The 20,491-nt window shown below is 37.4% G+C and overlaps 1 protein-coding gene and 1 long non-coding RNA gene across 2 annotated transcripts; one reads left to right on the top strand and one right to left on the bottom strand.

The window, feature by feature from the left end:
* The first annotated feature begins 258 nt into the window (after positions 1 to 258).
* On the top strand, positions 259 to 729 carry DEFB125 (defensin beta 125). Its single transcript, XM_077949061.1, has one exon. It carries the CDS (start codon positions 259 to 261, stop codon positions 727 to 729), a length of 471 nt encoding a protein of 156 aa, XP_077805187.1.
* A 1,243-nt stretch (positions 730 to 1,972) lies between these two features.
* Positions 1,973 to 20,129, bottom strand: LOC144332056 (uncharacterized). The gene is made up of 2 exons (XR_013399773.1): positions 20,012 to 20,129; positions 1,973 to 5,990 (listed from the first exon to the last, which is right to left on the bottom strand). It is a non-coding gene; the product is annotated as an uncharacterized LOC144332056 (long non-coding RNA).
* Between the last annotated feature and the right edge of the window lie 362 nt (positions 20,130 to 20,491).

Raw genomic sequence — 20,491 nt, 5'->3', positions numbered from 1 at the left:
CAGCTGTGAATCCGTTTGGTCCTGGGCTTTCATTTTCATCCTTTCTATCCAGGTTTCGTATCAGTCTAAGTATGCTCTCTCTCTCTCTGTCCCTGTCTCTCTTTTTCTACCTTCCTCCTTTTCTCCACATAACTTCTTTAATGGCACATGGCACAATTTTAATATACACTTTTTGTTGTCCTGTTTGTCTCTTTCAATGGCTTTTTGTATTTGACATAATATTAGTCTAGATGTCAGTCAGTATAAACTTTTGAATAAATGAAAAGTTGTGTTGATGCCAGAGTTAAAAATTTGACCTATATTTTATTCTCTACAGGTAGCTTTGAACCCCAAAAATGTTGGAAGAATAATATAGGATATTGCAGAAGACGATGTTTAGATACTGAAAGGTACATACTTCTTTGTAGGAACAAGCTATCATGCTGCATTTCTATAATAATATCATATGAATACACTCGACGACCACCATTTCGTGTGATTCACCTAGAGGATATAACATTTGATTATAGTGATATGGGCTCTTTTACTGGTTCCCCAGTATCTAAGTTGAGTGATCTGGTAACATTTGACATACGTAGAGAAACCATGACCCCCAAGACCAATACTCCCGAGACTACTATGCCACCATCCGAGACCACTACTTCCAAGACTACCATGCCATCATCCAAGACCACTACTTCCAAGACTACTATGCCACCACCTTCTCAGATGGCTCTTACTCATAATTAATTAACATTTACTTCTGGTATGGAACAACTAGAAATACTGCTGGAAATACTATCCAAAGAGCTGATTCTACCAATCCAATTTCACCTGGAAAATTCCATCAGGGATTGGATGAGCATGGGGATGGACATAATTTCTACTACTAAGACAACAGCCAAGACAGTTGCCTTGCAATTAGAAACATGTAGACAGAAATGTATAGAAGATACAAGGATTCTCTTAATTGGACTTAAAGTCTTTATCTGTCTTCCTCTGATGTACTAAAATATGTGAGCTAATTTTTGTCTTAAGTGAACATTTGTATGTCTATGTATTTTTCCATGCCAAAAACAAAAACGAAGACCATTGTTTGGAGCTGCCTATTATGTCTAAGACAAGAATTTTTACTTTAACAGTGCCTGGCCCACTGCTATCATATATAGGAGAACATATAAAAGCATATAGAAAGACGGTTCCAGACAAATGTTCCCTTCTCTACCCTCCACCTTTTATTGTAAGAACTTACAATACTTCTGTGTGTCATGACGTCAAATTTTGTTTAAGGTTCTAGCTGGTAACTAACAGTTAGTTAGTTAGAAGCTAATTCTTTCATTCAGCACAAGCACTGATCTCACTGGATAGAGATAAAAGTGGGACTTGCCTTGAGAGTACATCATATTAAATTAAAAGCTGCATCTCAAATTCTACTTATCTTTCCAATCTTCTTTCCGCTTAGAAGTCCAACTTCCAACTATGGCAGCCTCATAACATGCCTCCTCAGGTCTCTGTTTTGTCCACGTTAGTTGTGTGCAGTGTTTCTATGCTTCGTATGGCTGTACGCATGTGACTGCTGTTTGTATGGCAACAGATGGCTCAGTAAGTGTTTTCTATGATACTACAGAGAAGCCGTTATTAACTATAAAGTTGATTAGGGTTTTTTTTGTTTTGTTTTGTTTTGTTTTTTTTTTTTTTTTGAGACACAGTCTTGCTCTGTCGCCCAAGCTGGAGTGCAGTGGCACGATCTCGGTTCACTGCAAGCTCTGCCTCCTGGGTTCACGCCATTCTCCTGCCTTAATCTCCTGAGTAACTGGGACTACAGGCACCCACCACCACGCCTGGCTAATTTTTTGTTATTTTTAGTAGACATGGGTTTTCATCATGTTAGCCAGGATGGTCTCGATCTCCTGACCTCGTGATCCACCCGCCTTGGCCTCCCAAAATGCTGGGATTACAGGCATGAGATACTGTGCCCAGCTGACTATTATTATTATTTTTTAACTTTAAGTTCCGGGATAGAAGTGCAGAACATGTAGGTTTGTTACATAGGTATACATGTGCCATTGTGGTTTGCTGCACCCATCAACCCATCATCTAGGTTTTAAGTCCCACATGCATTAGCTATTTGTCTTAATGTTCTGCCTACCCTTCCCCACACACCCTCACTGGCCCCCATGTGTCATATTCCCCTCCATGTGTTCTCATTCTTCAGTTCCCACTTATGAGCAAGAACACGTGGTGTTTGGTTTTCTGTTCCTGTGTTAGTTTGCTGAAGATGATGGCTTCGCGCTTCATCCATGTCCCTGCAAAGAGCATGATCTCATTCCTTTTTATGACTGCATAGTATTCCATGGTGTATATGTACCACATTTTTTTAATCCAGTCTATCATTGATGGGCATTTGGGTTGGTTCCATATCTTTGCTATTGTAAATAGTGCTGCAGTAAACATGCATGTGCATGTGTCTTTGTAATAGAATGATTTGTATTCCTTTGGATATATGCCCAGTAAGGGGATAGATGGGTCAAATGGTATTTCTGGTTCTAGATCCTTGAGGAACTGCCACACTGTCTTCCACAATGGTTGAACTAATTTACATTCCTATCAACAGTGTAAAAGCATTCTTATTTCTCCACAGCCTTGCCAGCATCTATTGTTTCTTGACTTTTTAATAATCGCCATTCTGACTGGCATGAGATAGTATCTCATTGTGGTTTTGATTTGCATTTCTCTAATGAACAGTGATGTTGAGCTTTCTTTCATATGTTTGTTGACTGCATAAATATCTTCTTTTGAGAAGTGTCTGTTCATATCCTTCACCCACTTTTTGATTTTTTTTCTTGTAAATTTGTTTAAGCTCCTTGTAGATTCTGGATATCAGACCTTTGGTAGCTGGGTAGATTGCAAAACATTCCTCCCATTCTGCAGGCTGCATGTTCACTCATGATAGTTTCTTTTGCTGTGCAGAAGCTCTTTCATTTAATTAGATTCCATTTGACAATTTTGGCTTTTGTTGCAATTGCTTTTGGCATTTTCGTCATAAAGTCTTTGCCCATGCCTATGTCCTCAATGGTATTGTCTAGGTTTTCTTCTAGGGTTTTTATGGTTTTGGGTATTACATTTAAGTCTTTAATCCATCTTGAGTTAATTTTTGTATAAGGTGTAAAGAAGGGGTCCAGTTTCAGTTTACTGCATATGGCTAGCCAGTTTTCTCAGCACCATTTATTAAATATGAGTAAATTCACACATGACACTGTTAACCTTAAATGTAAATGGGCTAAATGCCCCAATTAAAAGACACCGACTGCAAATTGGATAGAGTCAAGACCCATCGGTGTGCTGTATTCAGGAGACTCACTGCACGTGCAAAGACACACATAGGCTCAAAATAAAGGAATGGAGGAAAATTTACCAAGCAGATAGAAAGCACAAAATAGCAGGGGTTGCAATCCCAGTCTCTGTCAAAACAGACTTTAAACCACCAAAGATCAAAAAAGACAAAGAAGGGCATTACATAATGGTAAAGTGATCAATTCAACAAGAAGAGCTAACTATCCTAATATATGTGCACCCAATACAGGAGGACTCAGATTCATAAAACAAGTTCTTAGAGGCCTACAAAGAGACTTAGACTCCCACACAATAATAGTGGGAGATTTTAACACTCACTGCCAATATTAGACAGATCAATGAGGCAAAATTAACAAGGATATCCAGGAATTGAACTCAGCTCTAGATCAAGTGGACCTAATAGACATCTACAGAACTCTCCACTCCAAATCAACAGAATATACATTCTTCTCAGTGCCACATTACACTTATTCTAAAATCGACCACATAATTGGAAGTAAAACACTCCTCAGGAAATGTAAAAGAGCTGATTAGTTATTAATAAATTGGGCTGATGCTTGGGTGCTACTGAAAGCCACAATATCAGACGCCAGAATGTCTCAAAATCAAAAAGATTTATTCCACTAATTATTTTTTATGTGATCCAAGCCAAGCTGCCAGTGACTATGGCTGTAGTTTGGATGTTGACCATCAGACCACTGACCTTTCAGTAGACCTCATATTCTAATAGGTCTTAGACCACCAGTTAGGGTGTCCATCATTCAGATTTGATTGGGACAGAGGGGCTTCCCAGAACATGGGAATTAGAGAGCTAAAATGAAGGAAATCCAGAGTAAATTGGGACAAGTTGATCCACCCTCACTTCAGTGTACTTCTGTCTAACAAGCGCTTTTTCCATTTTTCATGGCTATACCTCATCACATAGGTCATACATTGGCTTTTCACAGAAACAGTCTAGGGTGCTCTTTTTCCATATTTCTGCCTCAACTGTCATTTCTTGAAACATACTCTTTGACCATGCAGAGCACCTCCCATTCTACTTTGTATTATTTTCTTCCCATCATTTGAACTCTGAAATCATTTTAAGTATTTACTTTCTTTCTGATTTTTTTTTTTTTACTAACTTATGGCCTAACACCCCTGCTATAATGTACATATACTCCTCATCTCTTGGTCTTGTTGACATCTGTGATCCAAACTGCAAGAACAGTGCGTCACACATGGGAAATCCTCAATAAAAGTTTGCGAACAAATTATTCAGGCAGTTATCTTAATATATATAAGAAGGTTATAGAATATAAAACAGTAGTCTTCAAACTGCAATACTGGTTACAAAAAGATTTTTCAAGCTATACATATTGATATTTTAAAGGAATAAAATTTCAGACCCTCAACTTCCAAATTTCTTACGATGTTTTGGAGCATTCTTAACAGGCTCTTCTTTTATAACTCCAAGTTCTCAATTTTCCTTCTCCTACTCTGAAAAGAAAACTTACCTCTCACTCACCCTTTATCGGACAATCATGGATTGCCCTGAGTGAACAAACCTCCAGTGGACAATTGAAATACTGGTGCTGATATTCAGAAAGTGAATAATCATAGACTTTGCATAACAAATCCTTTGGAAATAAAAGTGTTTTAAATTTTTTTTATTTACAAAAGCAATGATGGGGGTGTCAATCAAGTTGATGGTTAATATTAAATAGATCCTTAAAGATAAACTTTAATAATAGCCTACTATGAAATTGTTAGCATATAACTTGGAAGAGGTTAAAAGAACTGTGTAAACATTAGAGTCTTATATTCAAAGAGATTTCACAATAATAAGCTACAATGTATGTCTATGTTTTGTCATAGAGAAATGTGATAGAAAGATTAATAAAAGACTTGCAAACACAGAAATATAGTACATTAGGATCAAATTTTGTAGAGAAGGTTGAATAAAAACTAAAGGTTTAAAAAGAAAAAAAGATATAATATTCCCAATTGCTAAAAAAGAGCTTCTTTGTGTATTTATTAAATGAATTATTGTGATTAGCAAATTGTCATGCATTCATATTCCATTGGATGTATTTGGTATTTAGTTGTTACATGTCAATATTTGTAATATGCTATTAATTGTCTTTTTATGATTAAAATTTAAGATGAAATAGTTTATTTCCTAATTTTAAATTGTATTGGGAAAATACACACTTTATTTTTATGCCGAGCATCGACTTTTTGTTCCTTCTAATTGGAAGAGAGCTTTGCAATTTGCAATTAGTATATGTGTGACTTTTAGGAATGCTTTTTTTTTTTTTTGAGACGGAGTCTCACTCTGTCTCCCAGGCGGCAGTGCAGTGGCGCGATCTCGGCTCACTGCAAGCTCCGCCTCCCGGGTTCACGCCATTCTCCTGCCTCAGCCTCACCAGCAGCTGGGACTACAGGCGCACACCGCCACGCCACGCTGATATTTTTGTATTTTTTAAAGTAGAGACGGGATTTCACCGTGTTAGCCAGGATGGTCTCGATCTCCTGACCTCGTGATCCACCCGCCTCGGCCTCCCAAAATTCTGGGATTACAGGCGTGAGCCACCGCGCCCGGCCCAGGAATGCTCTTAACCACTTCATCAAGCATCAGAGTTGCTGCTGTCTAGATGTTGGTTTTGATTGCCAACCTACAAAAGAAAAGGGAAATTATAAAAGAGAAAATAAACAAGTGAGTACAGTTTCAAAATCTGTCCTGCAAATGTGTTTTAAATCAAAGAAATCATCTTTGACATTCGCTTTATAGTCATTCAGAATTGCTTGGTCTCTGTCTCCTGAAGACTGTGGTTAGGATTATTCCTGATGAATGAGAAAGTTACCATAAATCAAAGATAAAATGAATAGAATAACTTAACAGTTGACTCTCAGAAGAGGGTATCTACTCTCACTTTGCACTGGTTTTATATATACATATATATATACACACACACACATATACATACACACACGTAATTGTATAATATGTATACTTTTATAGATTGATTTAGAAGGTACAGGTGTTGTTTTCTTACATGCATATGTTACATAGTGGTGAAGTCTGGGCTTTTAGTTTAGCCATCACCCAAATAGTGTACATTGTACCCATTAAGTAATTTCTCATTTCTTAGCCCCCTTCTACCCTTCCAAGTTTCCAGTGTCTATTACCCACTCCTTATGTCCATGTGTATACTTAGTTTCCACTTGTGAGAACATGTAGTATTTGACTTTCTGAGTTATTTCACTTCAGATAATGAAAACATTCACTTCAGATAATGAAAACACATTTTCCAAAATTCAAAGAGGTTTGAAAAACTCATGGCCTAATAGTCCCACTATAAATTTTATTTTTAAACTGTTCATACTCCTAGAATGAACAGAAGCTTCAAACACTATCTGGTATAAACTGATGATGATTCTTCTACTGCTGTGATCATACTGTTTTTCTATGATTCCTGGATTTTCCTTTTCCATGAATGTGGGCTTTGTGGCATAACTTCTACTTCATTTATATCATTGCCCTTTAGGATCTCCTGTAGGCTCAGTAATCTATCACTTCCCTATATGGGACTGACCTCCAAATTACTGACTTTATATGTTGTGTGTATGTGTGTGTTGTGTGTGTGTTTAGTATTTGCATTTTGCTACATTCTTATGTAGTTTCCAGCTCAAGTCTGAAATTCTCTACCTCTTTATCTATGCTGCCTGTATTAGGTATATGATTTGATAAGTTAGACATGTAACATATATTTCCCCCTTTCTCTGGGTTGTTTTTTTTATTTTATCAATGGTGTCTTTTGAAGTAGAGCAGTTTTTAATTTGATGAAGTTCTCTTTTTAAAAAACACTTTTCTTTTTGGTGTCATATCTAAGAAATCTTTCCCTAATTTAAGGTCATAAAGATTTATTCTTGTATTTTCTTCTAAGGGTTTTAGCTTTCACAGTTAGCTATATGGTTCTTTTTAATTTAGTTTTTTGTATGATGTAAGGTAGGGGTCCAAATTCTTTTGCAGGTGGTTCTCCAGTTTCTCCAACACTATTTGATAAAAAGACTATTATGTACCCACTGAATTGTCTAGGCACCCTTACAGAAAATCAATTAATAATACATGTGATAATTTGGGCAGATCTTTGGAGAGAAAACACCAAGAGTGGATGGAGAGGCAACACTGACACCAAAGCTGAAGAGAGAGGAAACTGGAAACTCTGCATGAGCTGCCTGAACATTAGAGCTAGTTCCTGGCCCTGAGTGGCTCCTGGGGAAGGGGTAAGTAAGGGGACTAAGGAACATCCTGCTTTTGCCATGGACCTCTGGGATCATAGCTACAGGGGACCCCATGTCCCTCATAGATTTGTAGGCTAGCAGGGGGATCTACCCAGGGAGCAGGCAAGGCTTCAGCCAGTGTGAAGCCCAGGAGCTTTTGTGAGTGGGGTAGCTCTTGCAGAGCATGACCACAGGTGCCCATCCCCAAGCGCTCCCCATCTCCTTCTGAGAGGCTGTAGCCCCAGCTGACTGCTGGACCTGGAGAGAGTGGGCCCAGCTTTGCCATGGGACTGGGGTGCATCTGTTCTGCAGGCTCTCCTGACTGCCAGCCCCTCCCATGGCCCCTGCTTAGCCACCCTGCAGGAGCATGTTTACAGTGCAGCCTCCACTGCTAAGCCTGAGTGCTTTGCTCCACCTGAATACATTCCCAGTGACCTGGGAGCACTTCACATCCCCCTGAAGTGCAGCTAGAGCTTGACCCCAAGCCACAGATCATCCCAGTGCCCCAGGGCTGCAGCGCACAGCTTAGGAGCATGCAGCTGAGATCTGTGGCTAACAGGCAAGTAAAGGAGAAGCCCCCAATCTCAGAGCATTGAGGGGGCAAGATGTGTGGGTTCATAGGCCAGCTTGGGAGCAAGGTGTGCCTCCCTCTGAAGGGTTGGTCTGGAAAGGGTGTGGCCCATCTCCCTGCCATGGCCTCTGCCCAAGGAAGCCCCACAGCCTGGAACACCTAACAAAAGAAACATAGAAATGATGCCAGTGATCAGAGTGGGGTCCCTAAAGGCCCAAGAGCAGACCTGGTGAGGAGTTATCTCTCCTGCTCCACTTACCATAGAACATGCCTGCGAATGGAAGGACATGCAGAAGAGCTGAATAAAAGCCTATGTACCAGTCGCTACTTAAGCATCAATGACTAGATCTCAGACCCAACTACAACACCAAAGATGATTCTGCTAATATACACCCCTGTGAAACCAAGTGCAAGAATTTGCCCATACATAAAGATTCTGTACAGAGCCATGGCCCTCTGAAAACATCCAGAAATGAACTCAACTGACTATACTCAACTTACACCACAGTTAAAAGAAAACCAGCCCCCTCCCACCAGAAGAGAAAGAATCAATGCAAGAACTCCAGCAGTTCAAAAAGCCAGAGTGTCCCCTTACCCCAAAATGAGCCCACATATCTCCCCAGCAGTGATCCTTAACCAGACTGAAATGACAGACATAGAATTCAGAATCCAAATGGCAAGAAGCTCATTGAGATTCAGTAGAAAGTTAAAATCCAATCCAAGGAATCCAGTAAAATGATTCAATCACTGAAAGATGAAATAGCCACTTTAGGAAAGAACCGAACTAAACTTCCAGAACTGAAAATTTTACTACAATAGTTTCATAATATGACAGCATAACAGTATTAACAGAATAGACCAAGCTGAGGAAAGAATCTCAAAACTCAAAGGCTACTCCTTCAAATGAACAAAGTCAGAAAGGAAATATCTTTAAAATTGAACAAAACCATGAAGAAATATGAGATTATGTACAGAAACAAAACTTCTGACACACTGGCATTCCTGAGAGGAGGGAAAGAGAGTGAACAACTTGGAAAATATATTTGAGGATATACTCCATGAAAATTTCCCTAATCTCACTAGAGAGGTTGACATGCAAATTCAAGAAATACAGAGAACCCCAGCTAGATAAAATACAACATGACCATCCCAAGAAACATAGTCATCAGATTTGCCAAGGTCAGCATGAAGGAAAAAAATCTTAAAGGCAGCTAGAAAGAAGGGTCACTTCATATATAAAGAGAATCCCATCAGGCTAACACCAGACCTCTCAGCAGAAACCTGACAAACCAGAAGAGATTAGGGGCCTTTTTCAGAATCCTCAAAGAAAAGAATTTCTAACCAAGAATTTCAAATCCCATCAAACTAAGCTTAATAAACAAAGAGGAAATAAAATATTTCCCAGACAAGCAAATGCTGAGGAAATTCATCACAACGAGACATGCCTTACAAGAGATTCTTAAGGAAGCTCTAAACTTACAATCAAAAGAACAACATCTGCTACAAAAAAAAAAAAAAAAATACGCATACAACTCAAAGACACTATAAAGCAACTACACTATCAAGTCTACATAATAACCAGCTAACAACACAATAACAGGATAAAAATCTCACATATCAATACTAACCATGAATGTAAATGGACTAAACACCCCACTTAAGGGATATAGTGTAGCAAGATTGTTAAAAAGACAAGACCCAATTGCCTGCTGTCTTTAAGAGACTCACCTCACATGTAACCACACCCACAGCCTCAGAGTAAAGGAATAAAGAAAGATCTATCACACAAATGGAAAACAAAAAAGAGCATGAGTTGTTATTCTTACATCATATAAAACAGACTTTAAATCAACAACTATGAAGAGGGACAAAGAAAGGCATTACATAATAATAAAGGATACAATTCAGTGAGAAGACTTAACTGCTGGGCCTGGAGAGACTGGGGCCACCTTTGCCATGGGACTGGGGTGCGTCTGTTCTACAGGTCCTCCTACTCTCAAGCCCCTCCAAGGGCCCCTGCCTAGCGACCCTGCAGAAGCATGTGCACAGTGCAGCCTCCACTGCCAAGCCTGAGTGCTTTGCTCCACCCGAATATGTTTATACTAAACATATATGTCCCTAACATTGGGACACCCAGATTCATAAAACAAGTTCTTCTTAACCTATAAAAAGATGTAGATAGCCATGCAATAATAGTGGGAGACTTCAACACCGCACTGAGAGTGTTAGACAAATCACTGAGGCAGAAAATTAACCAAAAAATCCTGAACTTCAACTCAATATTTGACCAACTAGACCTAATAGACACCTACGAAATATTCCACCCAACAACAACAGAATATAACCTCATTCTTCTCTTTGGCACACGGAACATATTCTGAGATTGACTCCATGCTCAGTCATAAAGCAAGTTTCAATAAATTAGAAAAAGTCATACTAAGCACATTCTCAGGCCACAGTTCAATAAAAATAGAAATGAATATCAAGATCTCTTAAAATTACACAAATACATGGAAATGCTCCTGATACCTGGGTAAACATCAAATTAAGGCAGAAATTTAAAAATTGTCTGAAATTTATAAAAATAGGGACACAATTTACCAAAATATCTGTGATACAGCCAAAGCAGTGTTAAGAGGGAAATTTATAGTGCTAAACGTCATCATCAAGAAATTAGAAAGATCTCAGATTAACTATCAAAGTTTGCACTTAGAAGAACTAGAAAGAAAAGAACAAACCAACCCAAAGCTAGCAGGAGAAAAAAAAATTACTAAAATTAGAAAAGAACTGAACAAAATTGAGATGCAAAATTCCATAGAAAGGACCAATAAAACCAAAAGGTGGTTTTTTGAAAGAATAAAAATGTTGATAGACTGCTAGCTACATAACCATGAAGAAAAAAGAAGATCCAAATAAATACAATAAAAAATGAAGAAGATGACATTACAATGAATCCCACAGAAATACAAAAGATACTCAGAGATTATTTTGAACAACTCTATGCACACAAATTAGAAAATCTAGAGGAAATGGATAAATTCCTGGAAACACAAAACCTCCCAATATTAAAGCTAAAGGAACATGAAAACCTGAACACATCAATAACAAGTTTCTAAACTGAATCAATAATAAAAACTTACCAACCCAAAAAAGCCCTGGAACAGATGGATTCACAGCCTAATTCTACCAGACATAAAAAAAAAGAACTGGTATCGATTCTACTGAAACTATTCCAAAAAAATCTAGGAAGAGAGGTTCTTCCCTAACTTAGTCTATGAAGTCAGCATCAGCCAGATACCAAAATCTGTCAGAGACACAAAAAAAGAAAACTTGAGACCAATATCCCTGATTAACATAGATGCAAAAATTTTCAACAAAATACTAGGAAACCAATCCCAGCAACACATCAAAATTAATACATCACAATCAAGTAGGCTTTATTCCTGGGATGGAAGGCTAGCTCAATATATGCAAATCAATAAATGTGATTCACCACACAATCAGAATTAAAAGCAAAAAAATATGATCATCTCAATAGATGCAGAAAAGGATTTGAAAACAACCCAACATACCTTAATGATAAAAACCCACAACAGACTAGGCACTGAAGGAACATACCATAAAATAATGAGCATCTATGAAAAACCCATAGCCACGATCATTCTGAACTGGTAAAAGCCAGAACCATTGCCTTTCAGAACTGCAACAAGACAAGGATGCCCACTCTCACCATGCCTATTCAACATAGTACTGGAAGTGCTACTAGAGCAATCAGGCAAGAGAAAGAAATAAAAGGCATCCAAATAGGAAAAGAAGAAGTCAAACTATCCCTCATTGCTCATGATATGATTCTACACCTGGAAAGCCCTAAATACTCTGGCAACAGGCTGATAATACTGATAAACAACTTCTGTAAAGTCTCAGGATACAATATCAATGTACATTTCTATGCACCAATAACCTTCAACCTGAGAGTCCAATCAAGAACACAGTCCCATTTATCATAGCCATTAAAAAATGAAAATCCCTAGGAATACAGCTAACCAAGGAAGTGAAAGGTCTCCACAAGGAGAACTACAAAATAATTCTGAAAGAAATCAGAGATGATACAAATAAATATAAACAATTCCATACTCATGTATCAAAAAGATCAATGCCATTTAAATGCCTTTACCGTCCAAAGCAATCTACAGATTCAATGCTATTTCTATCAAAGTACAAAAACTATTTTTCACAGAATTATAAAAAAACTAGTCTACCATTCACATAGAATCCAAAAAGTACCCAAATCACCAAAGCAATCTTAAACAAAGGGAACAAAGCCAGAGGCATCACATTACCCGACTTCAAACTATATTATAAACCCACAGTAACCAAAACAGCTGATACTGGTACAAAAATAGATATATCACTAATGGAACAGAATAGACAACCCAGAAATGAAGCCACACACCTACAGACACCTGATCTTTGACAAAGACAACAAAAATAAGCACAGGGAAAAGACCCCCTATTCAATAAATAATGCTTGGGTAACTGGCTAACCATATGTAGAAGAATGAAAGTGGACCCCTGCCCTTCACCAAATATAAAAATTAACTCCACAAGGATTAAATATTTAAATGTAAGATCTTAAACTATAAGAATCCTGGAAGAAAACCTGGAAACACCCTTCTCAACATCCACATTGGTAAAGAATTCTTGGCTAAGTCTCCAAAAGCAATTGCAACAAAAACAAAAATTGGCAAGTGGGACCTAATTAAACTAAAGAGCTTCTGCACAGCAAAAGAAACTCTCAACAAAGTAAACAGACAACCTACAGAATGGGAGAAATTATTCACAAACTACACATCCACTAAAGGTCTAATATCCAGAATCTATAAGGAAATTAATTCGATAAGCAAAAAACAATATCCCATTAAAAATGGGCAAAAGTTATAAACAGACACTTCTCAAAAGACATACAAGTGGCCAAAAAACATGAAGAATTCTCATCATCACTAATCATCAAAGAAAGGCAAATCAAAACAATTAGATACCATCTCATACCAGTCAGAATGGCCATTATTCAAAAGTCAAATAATAACAGATGCTAGTGAATCTGTAGAGAAAATGAAACACATACACTCTTGGTGGGAACAAAAATTAGTTCTGCCAGTTTGGAAAGCAGTTTGGAGATTTCTCAAGGAACTTAAAATTAGAGCTACCATTTGATCCAGCAATCTCATTAGCGGGTATCTATGCAAAAGAAAACAAATCATTCTACCAAAAAGACACGTGCACCTATATGTTCATTGCAACACTATTCCCAATAGTAAAGCATAAAATCAACATATGTTCTCGTCAATCATCAACGGTGGATTGGATAAAGACAATGTGTTATACATACAGCATGAAGTACTATGCATCTATAAAAAAGAATGAAATCATGTTTTCTGTAGCTGGAGACCATAATTCTAAGGAAATTAATGCCGGAACAGAAAACCAAATACTGCATGCTCTCACTTAAAAGTAGGAGCAAAACATTGTGTAGGCATGGACATAAAGATGGAAACAATAGACAATGTGGATTACTAGAGGGAGGAGGGAGGAAGGGGGCATAGGTTGATAAACTATTGGGTACTATGCTTACTACCCGAGTGACAGGAAACATAACCCAAATGACAGCATCACACAATATACCCATGTAACAAATCTGTACCTGTATCCCATGTATCTAAAATAAAAGTTGAAGTTATAAAGAAAAATAAGTGTTAGAGTTTATTTCTTGGCTCACAATTCTACTCCATTGTTATATACGTTTAGCTGTATTGAGGGGTCTCCAAGATCACCCTCAGGTTTGATGACTCACTAGAAAAACTCACCAGACCTATAAAAACAATTATACTCATGGTTACAGCTTAATACAGTTAGGAGATACAGATTAAAGTCAGCAAAGGTAGAAAGTGCACAGGGTGATGTCTAGGAAAAAACAGGTATGAGCTTTCAGTTGTACTCTCCCTCCAGAATCACATGAATAGAACTCAATTCTTCCAACCATAAGGTATGACAATAAGTGCAAAATGGTGCCAGTCATTTTCAGTGGGAGTCAATCACATAAGCATGTAGCATCCCCAAGAATGAATTTAGCTACTCAATCTTCAGTCCCTGACCTTAGTAGTCAAGCTAATACAGCTTGGCCTGAAGCCCCAGTCATAGAAAAACATGTGATTTATTCACCATAAATCACATTGTTAGCATAAACTATTTGGCTTGGGCCAACTCTCAGGTATACAAAGACATTTTATCAGGCAGGATACTTAAAGGGCTCAGAGATTATCTGCCAGGACCTTTGAAATATGCAGGGTTAGGACAACCCCAAATCTTCTGAGTTAACCCTCTATTACACAGTCCACCCCATGCCCCTTGGCCTAGGCTGTCTTTCAGCAAAACAGTTCTATATTTCTGAGCATCTACATTTAGTATAGCATTTATATAACAGAACTAGAAATAGTATCAGTATGAAGAAAGATCTCTAGATAAAATATAGCAGTGGAAGGCCCAATATACTATGGTTGTGCTATGCTCAAACACATTTGGAGAAGCCAGTGTGGGGTAGGGATAAAGACTGAAAAAACAACTAATCTATTGCATAAAGCCATTACATGAATTTTCATGTTTTTGTACTGATTTGTTACTTGTTTCTCCCCTTGATCTACCACTTTAATCTTACAGCTACAGAATTATTTAGCCTAGAAATTAGTTTATGGTTAACTAAATCCAATTCTTCCTTAGGCTAGTCATTTTCCATTGGTAATACATCCTGAGGAGGCTTAACGCAATCTCTCAACACATTTGATCATCAGTATCAGTACAATCCTATGACTTATTTAATAAGGTGGTTGAATCTTACCAACAATAATAGTGTCACACTGTATAGCAATATGGTCATAGAACAATTTAGTTTCATTCATAGAACAAATTAGTTAAACTTACATAAGTTTTGCTATGCCTCTCCAACAGAAACAGTCCCTGCTTATATACAAGATATTCTTATGGACAAGCATTGTTATAATTGTTAGAATGATTTGATTATTTCTGGCTTCCATGTCAGCGGAGGACAAAGACAGCCACCCGGTTTTAGTTTTCAAGCTTGGACAGAGACTGGTTTCCATTGTGTGATTTTGTATAGTAAGACCTCCCCACCCTCCTCTGGGAGGTCACAGGTGATATTCAGATAGCTTCAGTCCCTGCTAACTGTACTGCAGAATATGTCTTATTCTAAGCTCTAATGGGGCAAGAATAATTCATAGTGCATCAGTGCACATTTACAAATGCCCTGAGAGATCTTTCATAAGTTTGAAGGCCCATGAGATTCCCATAAGTGTGCCCCTTTTTCCTCAGCAACTAGAGTGTAGTGCTATTTCCCCATGGTTGCTTTGACCTTCATCTGTAATTAAAATAGTCAAAAGGCACTGTTGGATCAGGCTACAAGCCTTTTCCCAACGTTGGATCTTAGCATTATCTAGCATTATTTTTGAGTCTACTTGTTTCATTTTAATAAAGCCTCATCGCTTTCTCAGGATGACCCTCATCTTTTGCCTTCCTCCTAGAAAAGAATTCTCTCCAATCTGCTCATTTTAGTCCACTAATATTTCCTCTAGAGGCTTCACTAAGAGGGAATTCAGCTTGTTCCATGATGCCTGAACTGACACCTAATGCCCCTAAAAAGTCTGTCTTATGCACCTATGTAGTTTAATTCACCATGCATGTTGTTGGCATTGTATACTTATGGCCTGAGTGCAGTTAGGATATGTGGGTTTTACCCCAAATGTGGGTTCTTCATATGTAGGTTAGATGAATTGTGGTCAAACTAGATCTAATTTAGTTTTTAGTATGTTTTAATGCCTTTCATAATCTTTTTTGTCTCAGGGTGGGGCCTTTACCCCAGAGGAATTCAAGTCACCATGTAATGGCTACTGCTTTAATCCCATCATGTATTAATTGCCTTTCTCTCTTTTTTCAACTTTCATTTTAGATTCAGAGGATACATGTGCAGGTTTGTTACCTGGGTATATTGCATGATGCTGAGGTTTGGGACATGAATGATTCTGTCACACAGGTCTGAGCATAGTACCCAGTAGTAAGTTTATCAAACCTTGTCCACTGCCCACCCAGTAGTACCCAGTGTCTGTTGTTTTCATCTTTATGTCCATCAGTACTCAATGTTTAGCCTCCACTTATAAGAGAATATATAGTGTTTGGTTTCTGTTCCTGTGTTAATTAACTTAGTATTATGACATCCAGCTGCATCCATGTTGCTGCAAAGGGCATAATTTCATTCTTTATCATGGCTGCATAGTATTTGATGGTGTATATATGACACATTTTCTTTATCCAGTCCACCATAGATGGGCATATAGGTTGATTTCATGTCTTTGCTATTGTGAATAGTGCTGTGATGAGCATATAACTGCATCTGTCTTCTTGGTGGAATTATTTGTTTTCTTTTGCATAGATACCCAGTAATGAGATTGCTGGGCTGAATGGTAGCTCTATTGTTAAGTTCCTTAAGAAATCTCCAAACTGCTTTCAAACTGGCTGAGCTAATTTACATTCCCACCAAGAGTGTATAAATGTTCACTTTTCTCTGCAACCTCACCAGCATCTGCTTTTTGTTTGTTTGTTTTTCACGTTTGAATAATTGTCATTCTGACTGTTGCGAAACGGTATCAAGTCATGGTTTTGATTTGCATTGCTCTGATGATTAGTAATGACGAGCATTTTTTCATATGTTTGTTGAGAGCTTATATGTCTTCCTTTGAGAAGTGTCTGTGTATGTCCTTTGCCCATTTTTTTATGAGTTTTTTTATTGAATTGTTTAATTGCCTTATAGATTCTGGATATTAGATCTTTGTTGGATGTATAGTTTGCTAATATTTTCTCCCATTCTATAGGTTATCTGTTCACTCTGTTGAGAGTTTTGCTGTGTAGAAGTTTAATTAAGTCCCACTTTCCAATTTTTGGTTTTTGTTTTTTCCAATTGCTTTTGAGAACTTAGTCATAAATTATTTTCCAAGGTGATGTTGAGAGTGGTGTTTTCTAGGTTTTCTTCTATGGTTCTTTTTTTCTTTTTCTTTTTCTTTTTTTTTTTTTTTTTTGAGATGGAGTCTCACTCCGTCGCCCAGGCTGGAGTGAAGTGGCGCAATCTCAGATCACTGCAACCTACGCCCTCTGGGTTCAAGCTGTCCTCCTGCCTCAGCCTCCTGAGTAGCTGGGATTACAGGCGCATGCCACCACGCTCGGCTAATTTTTGTATTTTTACTAGAGATGGGGTTTCACCATGTTGGTCAGGCTGGTCTCAAACTCCTGACCTCATGATCTGCCAGCCTCGGCCTCCAAAAGTGCTGGGATTACAGGTTTGAGTCACCATGCCCAGCTCCTCTAGGATTCTTAAAGTTTTGGATCTTACACTTAAATCTCTAATCCAACTTGAGTCAATTTTTATATATGGTGAAGGGCAGGAGTCCCTTTCATTCTTCTGCATATGTCTAGCCAGCTATCCAAGCACCATTATTGAATTATTATTTTTTTCTTATTTATTTATTTATTTTTATTTATTTATTATTATTATTATACTTTAAGTTCTAGGGTACATGTGCATAACGTGCAGGTTTGTTACATATGTATACTTGTGCCATGTTGGTGTGCTGCACCCATCAACTTGTCAGCACCCATTTTTAGATTTCAAAGATTTTCTCACTTTATCTTCAAATATGCCTGTTAATCATTTTTCTAATTTCCAAGAGTTTACTACTTTTCCTTACATAGCATGATATTATTGCTTTATGGATGGAATACACTCTTGAAACTCTCTCCAGCCCCTAAATAATAGTTATTCTAATGTGCCTTTCTTCATTTATTTTCAGTCATATTAAAGATTTTCTCAAATAGATAGCCAGCCAAGATTGTTTATTCATATTTTACATGTATACTGAGCCATTTTATGTGTGCAAACTTGTCCAAAACTTTTGTTTTAAAATACTTGAACTGTGAAGATACAAAAAACATGTTTGCTGGAATGCATAATACTGAAGTTTACTTCTCATAGTCTTTCTTTAGAAGTCATCACCTAGGCAGAAAAAGAAAGTAACTGAAAAAAATGAAAACATAATTTCCAGGAATATCTGTGCCAACTCAGGTGATTAGTAAAACAAAATTCTAAGATGACAGCTCTTATAGCCTACATAGGAAGCAACCAGTTCACATTATAGAAGGAAGAATGAATGTTCCAGAGACAAAATATAGTTATGATACACCCTCATCTATTGTAGTATAAAAAAGCTGAAGTCTAAAGTACACAAATATAGCAGCATAATACTATTAAATAATAAATAATTTAATATTCTATTTTATGGCATTATTTTAGAGGAGCATTATTTGATCATCTTCTGTTTATCACATATATATCTACCATTTATCTTATATTATCCTTACATAAACACTAAAATAGTTATACTCAGATTGTACACTTTTGAAGGGAGTTAGCCTATTTGTGTCAATTATTTACTAAAACAAAGCTAAATAACAACAACAAAAAAGCCTTGTTGGAACAGGGACCAGGGGAATGATCAGAGCAATAGGTAGCTTGCATGAAAATGTTATTAACTCTGAATACTTTCTCATTAACATTAACAGTGTGTCCTGCCTGTATATTTAATCCATTTAGGATTAAACTATTAATATATTGTGTCCTAGGATGGCAGAGTTATTAAGCAGCCCCTATATGCTCCAGGAGATATAGGTTGATATTCTTCAGCTGTCAAAATCCTTCACTTAAATCAGAAGTAGTGGCATTTATCACCAGTCAACAAAGTTCTTCTATCCTCCACTTCTTTAGCCTACTCATCTAATGGATGGTGGCACGAACATGAAGTTTCTCTCCTAAATATCTATGATATTCCACAAATCATGGGATATGCCTGCAGGCTGCCAGCACAATCAGATCTTCATGTTCCAAGAAAGGGATCATTAGTTTGGCCCTGCAAGATGTGCCACCTTTCTTGGAGAACTGAGTGTTCCACATGCAATCTGCTGAGGCATGAATGTGCTCTTGGCATTTCTGTTTATTTGCTCCTTATTACACTGTATTGTGTCAGAATGATGGTTTGGGTTCAACAGTATGTTCGCGTAAGCAACTGTTCCAAACTTCCTAAACGCACAGTTGTGGAATGTGACACAATTATTGGCAATGATATTTAAACAGGATATGTGTTTTTGGTGGGGTCTCTGGGAAAAATTACTCAAGGGAGGGGTGGAGTGATCCAAATATTCAAGTGGTAGACACCCACTTGACTTTGGCCTTCCACTTCCTCCTGTTTGGAACATAGTCATAATGCTGGAGGTAATGCTGCCATCTATAACAATGAAGGAAAAACACTGGATAACAGTATGTGAACAGAAGAGTAGAGGCTGACTAGCATAGTGAAGCTGTTATATAATTTCTGGACTTTATGTTGTATAAGAAAATGAAACCTGAATTTGTAATAAACGAACAAAACACCTTTTTCATGTTTTTCTGTTTCACATTACAGTCTATTATACTTTCTACCTGGCACATCGTGGATTATAGATAGAATGTGAAATAGGATTAAACTCTCTTAAGTTTAAAATGTGTAGTTTTATTCTCTCTTGTTCCTTCTCTTACTGCCTCCAGTTCATTTCAGAGGATATGAAAAGAGACAATAAGAGACTTTTAGCTGGGAGTTTACATTGTCTTATTGAGTAGGTGGAAAGTAGCTTAATAGTTCTATAAAGAGTATCATTACAATTTTAAAAACAAACAAAGCATAAAGTATATACCTGTAGTCTATCCTGAAAATATTTCCTGAAGTCACAGATTTGGAGTATTGTCGACTTGTGCATAAACTTCCTGAGACCATGGACGATTGTTTTTCTCACTGCTTTATCCCTAGCTCCTTGATCAGAACAGGCAGAGAGAAGATGCACAATTAGTAATTGTGAAATGAATAAATATAATAAATGAATATATCCTTTATTACTTACACAAACACATAAACACATACGCACCAACACATCTGTGAAGTTTTACATGATAGTATAAACATTGCTTTGGTGGAGGAAGTTACTGATTTTCTTTTAGCTTGTTTTCCTGCTTTATTTTTCTTTACCAAACAAGTTTCACTTTTGCTATTAGACTATAATAAATAACAGAAACCTCATGAACAAAGTAGCAGCTGAAAAAAAGAAATGGAAAATTCTTAATTCATATATGATTGCCTCTGTGAAACAGTTAAAAGTGGTCATCCAATTTCAGTTTGA

The sequence above is a fragment of the Macaca mulatta genome, chromosome 10 (assembly GCF_049350105.2).
Source record: "Macaca mulatta isolate MMU2019108-1 chromosome 10, T2T-MMU8v2.0, whole genome shotgun sequence".
NCBI lineage: Eukaryota > Metazoa > Chordata > Mammalia > Primates > Cercopithecidae > Macaca > Macaca mulatta.
The sequence above is the reverse complement of the archived record's forward strand: the minus strand, read 5'-3'. Positions and strand labels throughout refer to the sequence as shown.

What these genes read in the sequence shown, in the direction of transcription:
- DEFB125 (XM_077949061.1), top strand. Translation starts at nt 259, where the DNA reads ATGAAAAGTTGTGTTGATGCCAGAGTTAAAAATTTGACCTATATTTTA.